Source organism: Anas acuta, chromosome W (genome assembly GCF_963932015.1).
Source record: "Anas acuta chromosome W, bAnaAcu1.1, whole genome shotgun sequence".
NCBI lineage: Eukaryota > Metazoa > Chordata > Aves > Anseriformes > Anatidae > Anas > Anas acuta.
The window spans coordinates 3573798-3585775 of NC_089016.1; the positions used below are offsets into that span (position 1 = coordinate 3573798).

Below are 11978 nucleotides of genomic sequence, written 5' to 3' on the forward strand. Positions count from 1 at the left end.
GAGCTGTTCAAGAGCAGGTTAGATGAGGCCCTGGGCAACCTGATTTCATGGGGGGCATCCCTGTCTATGATCAGGGGGTTGGAACTAGTTGATCTTTAAGGTCCCTTCCAACATGAGCCATTCTATGATTCTATGGTCTTATAAACTATACCTCAAGCACGACTCCCATCCCATCAGCCTTCCTGTGGTCTGTCACCTGACCAGAACAGAAGGTACCTCTCCATCATCTTCAATGCCATATGCAGGCCTTTACGGTCCCTATCTGTGCTACATTCCTGCTGCTGGTCCGTCAGCTCCAGAGGCAGAAGTGATCTCCCAGCCTCCTTCACAGCCATGGTCCTACAGACCTTTGTGTCCTTCTCCATGCTGGCTTAGAAGCTGCTTCTTTCTCAGGAACAGAGTAGCCAACAGAGGTAAGACAGATACTCTGTGTTCATGAAAGTCATCAGAAAGCTGCCTGTAAGAAGAGGACTGAATGGTGAATTCAGGATAAGCCTGGGCAGGAGAGATGTGAGATTTTGGGGAGGGAAGAGGAGCTTGGACAGCAGAAGCTAATGATTTTGAAGAGGTAAGAATGATCAGGTAGTTTTCATCTCACTGTAAAGCTGACTTAAAGCAGTCATGTTGAGGCCCTTACTGTATTTTAGCCAGTAACCCGAATACCTAAACCTAAAGGCTACTCCTCACACTGACAGGAGTTGTCTGCTCTAATGTTTGACCACAATATCCCTCAAAGCCAAAACTCAGCACATAGCCCCTTTCCCCTACCTTTACACTCTTGCCTACCCTGATCTCTGCCCTTAATGATATCATTAAAACGCTCTATTTAGCCCTAGACTTCTTGCAGACCTAAACCAAAACCCTCAACCAAAGACCTTGCACATACCCTAAGCAGAACACAACCTAAGAAGAACACCCTACCCTCCCACTACACATTTGCTTAATCTCTAACCTAGAAAGGGAAGCCCTAATCCCATACACGAACACCTAACACTGAAAGCCCCTGTTCCTGTACATTATCCTTCTCACTTTTAACCCTTTTCCTAACCCTCACCTTTAGGTGCTTTGCCCTTTTGGGCAGGGCAGGGATCGTGAGGTTACTGGGCAGTCACATGGCATTCAAAGATGAATGTGAAGGGCCATGGATCTGATCAGCTAATAGGTCACAAGGGGGAGACAGAGGAGAATGCTCTGATGAGCTCAGCTCTGCCTCAGAATCTCCTGCACCAGCAGGGGAATGTGACTGTGGTGGTCACTGTGAGGTCACTTCTGTCTCTGCAGTTGAAAGGGAAGCAGCAGGAACATGTCACAGAAAGGGACGGTAAGGTCACTTCTGTCTGTAGGTGGCAGGTCACCCTTAACTTAGACCTGGGATAGGTACTTTTCGGCTGACATCTGCCAGTGGCCCTGGTAGGCCAACAGAAGACACCTGGCTGGCATGCTGACTGTGGGATCCTCTCTGCCTCCATACCCAGGAGGACCCAGACAGAAAGAAGGCCCACATATGGGTTGTCCTGTCCCTTCTGCTTGAGTCCATGACTGGACAGCAGGAGACCCATGGCTTGGAATATGCTGATGTGGTGACTTCTGTCTAGTTGGCTGACAAGCCACAAGAATCCTGATAGGTTCGATGCCTACTTTATGAGTGGATCCCAACCTGATAGACATTTCTTTGATAGTAGGAAAGAGCAGGATAGAAAAAACTCCCATGAAGTGCACCTCAAAAGGGTGGCAGTGGCCACGAGGAAGAAGAAATGCCCCTCAAAAGTCAGTGCTGTGGTGCCAGAGGTCACCTAAAGAGTGTCTGTGATCAGATCCTGCCTTTGTATTTCAAGGATTAGCTTGTGAACGTTCATGAGACATTGGTGAAATGATGGAAATGCCGGCATGAGAGCAAGGTGGTGAACAGAGATGGGTGTCTGCAGTCTTCAAGGAAATAGGTCAAAGTGTGGGACAGCATAGGAAAGCCTGCAGAGGATAAGGCAGAGGATGCTGGCAAGAACGGCAGGCCCCAACAGCCTCGATGTTTTTGTTCCCTTGGCTAGAGCTCATGAGGAGACATATTATACTCATTGCAATGGAGCCTCATTGCTTCCTTGCAACCCTGTGCAGAGGCTGGGAGGTGTCACGGTTCTTCTCATGGCATCAGACTGCCCACCACAACCCACAGATCCCAGGAAGAGCCCTGAGCCAGACATGGTGGTGCAGGATCTCCCCTCTAGTAGCTGGTATCTGGCTTTGGCCCTTCTGCTTTATGAAAATATTTCTCCTTACGTTGCCTTTGTCTCTCTGTAATCATGGCCTCCAATTAGCTGCCCTAACATGTCCCTGGGGAGGATTTGTTAGTAACAGTCCTCAGCGGGGCCCATTAATACTCTAAGTCTCTTCATCTTTTCCTTCTGAAGCAAGCAATTTCCTTCCTTTCTCAAGCAATTGCATCATTCTCCTCTCAGCACCTGGGCTTCATAGACAGCACCAAATTACACCATGGAACTCATTAAAATGCAGAAACTCCTAACACCTCTTACATAGTTTTCTTCAAGTCTTGAAAACTTTTTTTTTCAGCTAATTGGAGAGCTTTCCTGTTGTAGTTAAGGAGGAATGTTTCAAAAAGTACCTAGTAAAAATCTTTTCTCATCTTAAAGGATGCGTTTATTTGAATTTTGGTTTGGAGCATTATTTTCTAATTGATACTGATCCAGGCTGTCTCCTTTTGAGACCTGAATAGGGAAGACAAGCAGACTCTTGATGTCTGATACTGTATGAACAACCTTGCTCCTCACCACCCCAGCCCTGGCATTTCTCCCATTAGTCATCTGGTGCTTTCATCACTTACTTTCCTGACACCAGATTGCTGCACCGAAGTCTGCCGCTGGATGTTACAGCTCCTTTGCACCAGCTCCCTCTTGCTTTCCTTAGAGACCTGGCAGCACAAAGGTGCAGAAGGCTTTTTCCTATTTCCAACCAAAGAACATGAAAACATGCAGCAATTATCCAAAAAAACAAAGCAAGCTCAACATGTATGCCTCCTGTTGTTGCAGGAAGAACGGCCGAAAACACGACAGACATTAGTATGGTCAGATCATGCTCTCCCTTTATTACCCGAATAGCCTGACTCTTATAGCAAACTTAACAGGGGCGGATAGGTTCTCACACAAGATTATTGGTCAAAAGCACTCAGACAAACAACTGCAAGAAAACAACCCCACCTGCAAGAAAACAACCCCCTTGTGATTAGCAGTCACATAGATCCCGTCCTTGAAGCCAGCTGCTGGCAACAATATTTTTCTAAATTCCTCAATCGGGCAATGTGGGAACACTGTCATGGGAACTTCTCATAGTCGTTCTGGTAGCTTGGTTTGCTCAGCTGCAGCAAGTCATGGGATCTTTGCTGTTTCAAAAACCCCTCAACATCCTGTGAAGTTTACCTTCCTACAAGGATGACTGTACAATAAGTATTTTATACTGATAGATAGGAAATTAAAAATTATAGTGTTAGTATTAACCCATATCATATGAATTCAATGATAAATGATAAGGATCTTGGTAAGGAAACAACTAGACAGACTGCTGATAGACGGGCAAGCTGGGCTGCTTCTACTTCAAAGCTCAAAGCAGCAAGTGGGTCAGTGAGAGCAGTCTGAGTGATCAAAGAGTAAGGGGAAAGCAAACCAGGAGAACAATGGGAGGTGCATAGGTCCAGACAGACAGACAGAAAGGCACGCACTGGGAGGTCCTGGCATGCATCAGACGGCAGCAAGAAGGGCGCTGGAGAGGGCCGGGGCAAGGCGGGTGGCAGAGCCCCATAGAGGGGCTGGCTGGGGGTCCCCTCTGCTGCAGCCACCACAGTGTGGCAGCAGGAGGAGCAGGCAGGGCTTGTGGCCACACTGTAGAGCCTGGCTTTGGATGCTCCATGAGTGCCTTGCAGGTCCTGACAGGTTGCAGTGATGGGACGAATGCCCTGGGCCCCCTTCCTGCTCTGCCCAGGCCAGCAAGGGCCCAGAGTGGCCTCTTCTCCCCTGCCCCTGCAGCTCTGGGCTCCCTTCATGCAGCCCTGGCTCTGCAGCACCAAGCCCTGCTGGGAGCCCTCCCCTGCCTGCTCCTACCACTCCCTGACGCTGCTGTTGCCCTCTGCCGGGCACTGCCCAGCCCAGCCCAGCCCCTGCCCACCTCTCCCCACCTCCCTGCCCTCTCTCCAGCAGAGCCCAGCCCAGCAGCCCAGGCTGGGCTTGCCCCAGGGCAGGGCCCAACCGCAGGCTGCTGCAGGGCTCTGGGCACGGCCACCACAGCTCCTGCTCCTTGAAAGGCATCACAGCTGCTGGGACAACGGCGGCTCTGGGCCTCCCTAGCAGCCCCCGTGCTGGGGCCAGCCATGGTTCGGAGAATAGAGGTCCGTGAAGCTGCTGGAGCCCTGTTCTCTTGCCTGGGAGATCCCCAGCACAGAGTGCCTGTGCCCCATGTTATAAATTGCCCCCTTAATTAATTTTCAGAGAGCATTGTATTAATCATAGAAATGAATTTATTGAGTAAGCAAACAGCAAGCAAAACAGCGCTGGGTGGCCGGGGAGTCTCGGCTCCGCCAACAGCGCGTACCTCAACCCCGCCAGGGTCCCTTTTTATATCTTGGTAATTCCGGGATTACGCAGCACATCCTCGTATATTCTGTGACTGCGCGCGCTGTTGCTAGGGGGTCGTCTCTGTCCCTCTGGTGGTCGTGAAGATGAAGGCCGTAGTCTTCCTCGGCGTTGTGGTTCAACTTCTTTTTTTTTTTTATTTGATCATGTTGGCCCAGCGTGAGACAGGAAGGCAGGATGTTGATACACTAGGTTAGCAACTTATCGGGAGATGGTTACATGAGCTTTGCAACAGTGTCATTGAACAAAAGAGGCAACTGAGATGCAGAAAGAGAGAAGGGGAGGGGGTTCTCTTATTTTGTTACATTAAGCAAAAGACTTTTCATAGTGTCTAGCCAAGCATTATACAGCTCCTTACTTCAGCAGGGAGCTTTTGCAACTCCCGCTCCTCAAACGGAACTCCTTGTTTTTATAATACAAAAGACAATGAAAAAACATTTATGGTGTAGTACAGCCCACAGGGCCAGTCCCACTCCCCAGGCCAGCACAAGAGGTTGGTTGGAAGAGAGAAGCTTCTCTCACAAGAGAGAAGCTCCTGCCACTCTTTGACCACGTAAGTGTGCTGCGGGAGCCCGAGCCCTCAGCTGGGCCCCCTGTAACGAGGGCTGCCCTTCAGCCCAGCCCTGTGGGCAGCACTCAGGCAGGGCCTTCCCAGTCTCCTCGTCAGCCCAGGCGCTGGGGAGCTCTGCTTGGGCATGGCTGGTGCGGCTGGTGGCGAAAGTGGGGTGGCTGGCGGGCAGCCTGCGATGGCAACCGATTGCGTTGCCCTTCACGGGCACCAGGCCTTGCAGCTGCCCCTGAGCAGCTCCTCTGGGAAGGATCCAGCGCTGAAGCATCTCACAGTGCTGGGAGCTCCCTTCACATCAGCCACGCTAATGCTGAAATTCCTCCTGTCCTCCTCCCTGCCAGGAGTCCAGCCAGGTGCGGGAGCACTCCATCTGCCTCTTCCAAGCAGTGACGGAGGCTGTGCTGCGGCAAAGGAAGAAGAAAATGAAGAGGACAGTGCACAGGAGCCTTCTCCCACTCTACTTTCACATGAGAGACCAGAGTGAGAGTGTAGCAAAGGTACAGATCTCAGAGCTGAGCAGTTACGTGGGCAAGGCTGTGCCGACACCACAGCCTTGCTCTGGGGGATCTCTGGCCGGCAGCATGAGCTGCCTCCGATGGTGGCTGTCCCGTGACCTTGGTCATCCGCCTGCCAGCACCTCACACACACGGTGTCTCCGCCGCCCCAGAGGGCAGCGACAGGCTCAGGCACTCCTTGCATCCGGAGACCTGAACTGCTGCATTTTTGAGAGGGCACTCACTCTGGGTGGATACAGACCTCCTAGGGAGAGTTTTCTGCCTGGTGTAGACTGTTGTAGCCTACCAAGTGGAAGACAGCAGTTAGAGGATTTGTTCTTATGGGCAAGGAGCCCTACCTGCTCGCCGTGCCTGCGCGAACTTCTGGGGGAAGTTCCGATTACTGGGTGAAGGCTGACTTGCCCTAGAAAACCCCCTCCAACCTGGATGGACCTTCATGCAAATCATCATTTGTGTGTCCATTAGTTCCAGAGTCTGTTGTTTCAGGGCACCTGAAAGGAAGGTGAGGTAGGCAAGGAAGGGTTCGCCTGCTGCCCCGAGCAGATCTAAACTTCCATCCCTTTGTCACTGAGATGCACTCCTTCTGCCTGATGGCCAGAGGGTAGGGGATCCTCCATTTCCTCTGCTGTGTCTGCCTGACGCATCTGTCCCAGGGCTGGCACAGTACAGTTCAACCTTCTCCGACTCCCTGGTGCTCCTCAGCCTGCCCACCTCCTCCCGAAGCTCTGCCAGGAGGCTGAGCAGTTCTTCTACCTGGGCGCACCTACCACAGGTGGACTCACAGGATGGGATGTCAGGAAGAGTTTCTTCATGGAAAGGGTGGAACCAGCTGCCCAGGGCACTGGTGGAGTCCCCAGGCCTGGAGCTATTAAAGAAATGCGTGGACTTGGCGCTAAGGGCCGTGGTTTTGTGGTGGGCCTGGTGGTGTTAGCTGACGCTTGGACTTGAGCTGAAGGCCCTTTTCCAAGCGCAAGGGTTCTGTGACTCTTTCATTGGTTGAGTAGGCACCATGCAGTCACCGGGCCCAGGGAAAAGACGTCCTTGGTGGCCTCCAAGTTAGCTCAGCGTCATGGCACCAAGTCACTTTGAAGGAGCTGCTGGAATAACGAGACAACAACCTAGTTCTATTAAAATATATATTGCTCTTTTGAGGACTGCTGCGGGGCTAGCAGCACCACAGCAGTGGAAATCTCCGTCCTGACATTGCTTTATGCCTTGACGTCAGGATCAGGGTGGTTTGAACTGCCAGGGAACGGACCATGGGTCCCCCTAGGAACAATTCCCCATTTTTGATAACAATTCTCCATCTTTTTGAGGAACACTTTCCCCCTTTTTGGGAACAACTCCCCCTTTTTTTCGGAAAGTGTCCCATTTTGGGGGAACAATTCCTCCATTTGGGGAAAAATGTCCCCCCTTTTGGGGAACAATTCCCCCCTTTTTGGGAACAACTTCTCCAGTTTGAGGAAAAATGTCCCCCTTTTGGGGAAATTTCCCCCTTATTGGGAAAAATACCCCTCTTTTGGGAAACAACTCCTCATTTGGGGGAAATAGTTCCTTGTTTTGGGGAAATTCCCCTGTTTGGGGGAAAAACTCCCCCTCTCCAGGAAACAACAACAGACTTTTAGGAGCAATTCCCTCTTTTTGGGGAAAAACACCTCTCTCTTGGGAACAATTCCCCCTTTTTCATAACAATTCCCCTTTTGGGGAACATCTCCCCCTTTTTTTCAGAAAGAGTCCCATTTTGGGGGATCAGTTCTCCGTTTTTGTTAAAAATTCCCCCTTTTAGGGGAACAATTCCCCCTCTTCAGGGAAAAAATCCCCCTTTAGGGGAACAATTTCCCCTTTTTATGCAACAATGCCCACCTTTTGGGGAAAATTCCCCTTTTTTGTGAAGAATACCCCATTGTTTGGAAACAGTTCCCCCTGCTTTGAGGACATCTCCCCTTTTTGGGGAACAATTCCCCATCTTTTGGGGAAAATCTCCCCATTTTGGAGGAACAATTCTACTTTATAAGGAAAAATTCCCCCTTTTTGGGTACAACTCCCCACTTTTTGTTAACGATTCCCCCTTATTTGGGACCAATTCCCCCTTTTGCAAAACAACTCCCCATTTGGGGAAAATATTCCCTTGTTTTGGGAAATTTCCCCCTTTTTTGGGAAAATTCCCCTGTTTGGGGGAAAAACTCCCCCTTTCTGGGTAACAACAACATACTTTTAGGAACAATTCCCCCTTTTTGGGGAAAAACACCTCACTCTTGGGAACAATTCCCCCTTTTTTGTAATGATTCCCCTTTAGGGGAACAATTCCCCAGTTCTGATAACAATTCCCCCTTTTTGGGGAACATTTGCCACATTTTTGGGAACTACTCCCCCACTTTCAGAAAGAGTCCCATTTTTGGGGAACACTTCTCCATTTTTGTTAACAATTACCCTGTTTGGGGGAACAATTTCCCCATTTCTGGGAACAACTCCCCCTTTTTGCCGAAAGAGTCGCCCTTTTTGAGGAACAATTCCCCATTTTTGATAACAATTCTCCATCTTTCTGAGGAAAAATTTCCCCCTTTTTGGGAACAACTCCCCCTTTTTTTCGGAAAGTGTCCCATTTTGGGGGAACCATTTTCCATTTTTGTTAAAGGTTCCCTCTCTTTGCAGAATAATTTTCCCCTTTTTGGGAACATCTCCCCATTTTTCGGGAAGAGTTACCCTTTTTGGGGAACAATTCCTTCTTTTTGGGGAAAAATATCACTCTTTGGGGAACAACTGCCCCTTTTTTCAAAATCAGTCCCATTTGGGGGAACAATTCTCCATTTTTGTTAGTAGTTCCCCCTCTTTGGGGAACAATTTTCCCATTTTTTGAACCATTACCCCCTCTTTTTTGGAAGAGTTACCCTTTTTGGGGGAACAATGCCTCATTTTGGGGGAACAATGTCCACCTTTTGGGGGAAATTTCCCCCTTTGTGATCTATTCCCCCTTTTCTGTAACAATTCCCATTTTGGGGAAAACAATTCCCTCTGTTTGCGGGGAACAATTCCCTCTTTTTGGGAAAAACACCCTACTTTTGGGAACAATTCCTCCTTTTCGGTAACGATTCCCACCGTTGGGGGAATAATTCCCCATTCTTCAAAACCATTTCCTCTTTTGGGGGAACAATTTCACCTTTCTTGGGAAAAAAAATCCCCCTTTTTGCGAACAATCCTCCCTTTTGGGTATCAATTCCAAATTTGGGGGGAATATTCCCCCTTGTTGGGAAAAATTTTCCGCCGTTTTGTGAACAATTCTCTGTTTTTTGGTAACAATTGCCCCCTTTGGGGGAAACACTCCCACTTCTGGGGAAAAATTCTCCCTTCTGGGGAACGACTCCCCCTTTTTGGGGAACAATCCACCTTTTGGGAACAACTCCCCATTCTGAGGAAATATTCCCTTGTTTGGGGAAATTTCCCCCCCCCCCCCCCCCCTTTTTTGGGAAAATTCCCCTGCTTTGGCAAAAAACTCCCCCTTTCTGGGTAACAACCCCAGACTTTGAGGAACAATTCCCCCTTTTTGGCGAAATACAACTCTATTTGGGGAAGAATTCCCCCTTTGTGGTAATGATTCCCCTTTTGGGGAGCAATTCCCCAGTTCTGAGAACAATTCCCCCTTTACAATTTCCCCATTTTTGGGAACAACCACCCCTTTTTTCAGAAAGAGTCCCCTTTTTTGGGGAACAATTCCCCCCCTTTTGGGAAAAAATCCCCCCCATTTGGGGAAAAACTCCTCTTTCTTCGGGAACAATGCTCCCTTTTCTGGGAAATTTCCCCGTATTTGGAAACAACTCCCCCTTGTTTCAGAAAGATTCACCCATTTTGTGATCTATTCCCCCTTTTATGTAACAATTCCCATTTTGGGGAAAAATTCCCCCTTTTGGGGAAAACAATTCCCTCCGTTTGCGGGGAACAATTCCCCCTTTTTGGGAAAAACACCCTACTTTTGGGAACAATTCCTCCTTTTCGGTAACGATTCCCACTGTTGGGGGAATAATTCCCCATTTTTCAAAACCATTTCCTCTTTTGGGGGAACAATTTCCCCTTTCTTGGTAAAAAAAATCCCCCTTTTTGCGAACAATCCTCCCTTTTGGGTAACAATTCCAAATTTGGGGGCGCCACAGCACCCTGAATGGTAAACACAAGCTAGAGTTATGGCCTGGAATCTGCTCCGGTAGGGATCTTCCACAGGCGGCAGCCTCATTCGGTGCAGGGCCACCTGCTCCACCGTGGTCTCCTCCACGCGCTGCAGCGTGGAACCCTGCTCCACCATGGTGCTCCATGAGGCTACAGGGAGACAACCTGCTTCACCAGGGTCCTCACCACAGGCCGCAGGGGACTTGTGCTCCGGCGCCTGGAGCACCTCTCCCCCTCCTTCTTCACTGACCTTGGCGCCTGCAAGGCCGTTCCTCACTCCTCTCACTCTCCCAGCTGCTGTGTGGCGCAGCTTTTTTTTTTTTTTCCCTGTCTTAAATATGCTCTCACAGAGGCGCAAAACAACATCACTTATTGGCTCAGCTCTGGTCAGCAGAGGGGCCCTTAGCAAACATGGGGCAGCTTCCAGATCCTTCTCACAAAAGCCACTCCTATGGCCCCGTGCTACCAAAACCTTGCCACGTAAACCCACTACAGGGAGGCGCATCTCATCTGGTGGTAGCAGGCCAGTGTCACATAGACCCTCCCATGATCAGCAAGCCCAAAGTTCTACCAGTTGCACCAGTCCCGAAGCTACGTGTTAATGTGATGAGTCTGCTTGTCAGCATCGGAATTCTGTGTGCATCCTCCCTATCGGAAGGACAGAGGCAAACACAACCTGTGCCCCTGATCCTTTAAGTAGTCACCCCAAAGCCCTAAAGCCCCTTTTTTTACCAGGCATTAGTAACAAAAACTTGAACAAGGTGGAGATAAATTAACTTGGCTACAGCACTAAAGATGAGCTTTGTGCAGTGGTCAATTGCTGGCTGGCTTGAGGCACGTGGCTGAGGGTCTGTAATGAATTGTATGACTGATTCACCAGAGTGAGAGTGTAGCAAAGGTACAGATCTCAGAGCTGAGCAGTTAGGTGGGCAAGGGTGTGCTGATGCCACAGGGTTGCTCTGGGGGATCACAGAATTTCTAGGTTGGAAGAGACCTCAAGATCATCGAGTCCAGCCTCTGATCTCTGGCTGTGATCTCTGGGATCTCTCTCATTGTGAGCTGCCTCCGATGGTGGCTGTCCCGTGGCCTTGCCTTGGCCACTGAACCCAGTGCACGCTGCCCCCCACCACAGCCTCCCATAACACGCTGGGAAAGGCTCGCAGCCCTGCCAAGAGGAGGGGGCAGAGGGTCTCCTTCCCAAGGCTGTGCTGCTACCTCCCAACCTCTGCTGCTCCGCAGGCCTCTGGGGAAGCTCTCGCCGTGGCTGCAGAGTTTCTGCGACGCAAAGAGCTCAAGCGCTTGGCCCAGACAGAACAGACGTGGAGGACTGGGGAGTGCTTGGTAAGGACCCAACTTGGTTTGCCCCAGCTGGGCAAACGTGCCCGGCCAGAGCCCGCTGCCTGCATCCGCATCCTCGCTCCCTTCCTGCCAGCACAGAGCCCCAGGGGGCTCTTCTGCAGGCCCCTCTGCCCTCCCTGCCCCCAGGATGCTGGAGGAGACCCTGGAGAGGGTGTGCAAGCCCTGTGACCCTGCGTTCTCTCTCTCTCCAGCTGCAGCAGGACAGAGGCAGAGTAGAAGAATACCTGCAGCAGAGCCAGCCCTACCTGCAGGCCACTCAGACCCTTTTGCGACTTGAGGCCGTCAGATTCATTGGTGAGCCCAGCCCCTGGGTCCCTCTTGGGGCAGCCTTTGGCAGCCCCAGGCACTGCCCTGTTGCCCCCAGGCCCCCCGACTGGGCCCTTGCTCCAGGGTGCAGGAGGGGGCACAGCGTGGCTGGCCAGGCCAGGGGCTGCGCTGCTGGGAGCGTGCTGGGGAGCGGGGCTCTGATAAGATTCTCTGTGTCTAGGTCTTGCTGCACGCTACTGCAAGGACCAGAGCGAGGAGAAGCTGAATGAAATCCTCAGCGGTGAGTGAGGGCAGTGGGGGGTGTGCTAGGGCTGGTGGGACAGCGGCAGAGGCCCCCATGCCTTGCCCTGCTCCAGGGAAATGCTTCGGGGCGGAGGAGCAATGCAGCCATAGGAACGAGGGAGAGGAGACGGAGTAGCCCGTGGTGTCAGGGAATGGCCTCCCAGCCTGGAGCTGGGCAGTGCCGCTGAAAGGGTT

General features: G+C 51.0%; 1 protein-coding gene across 1 annotated transcript in view; it reads left to right on the plus strand.

The window, feature by feature from the left end:
- The window catches only part of LOC137847122 (maestro heat-like repeat-containing protein family member 7), a 48765-nt gene extending 36787 nt beyond the window's left edge, over positions 1-11978 (plus strand). The window contains exons 4-5 of the mRNA XM_068665403.1: positions 11115-11216; positions 11426-11978. Coding sequence (XP_068521504.1) covers positions 11115-11216; positions 11426-11770 — 447 coding nt within the window. The 3' untranslated portion in view covers positions 11771-11978. The remainder of the gene's footprint in view (positions 1-11114; positions 11217-11425) is intronic.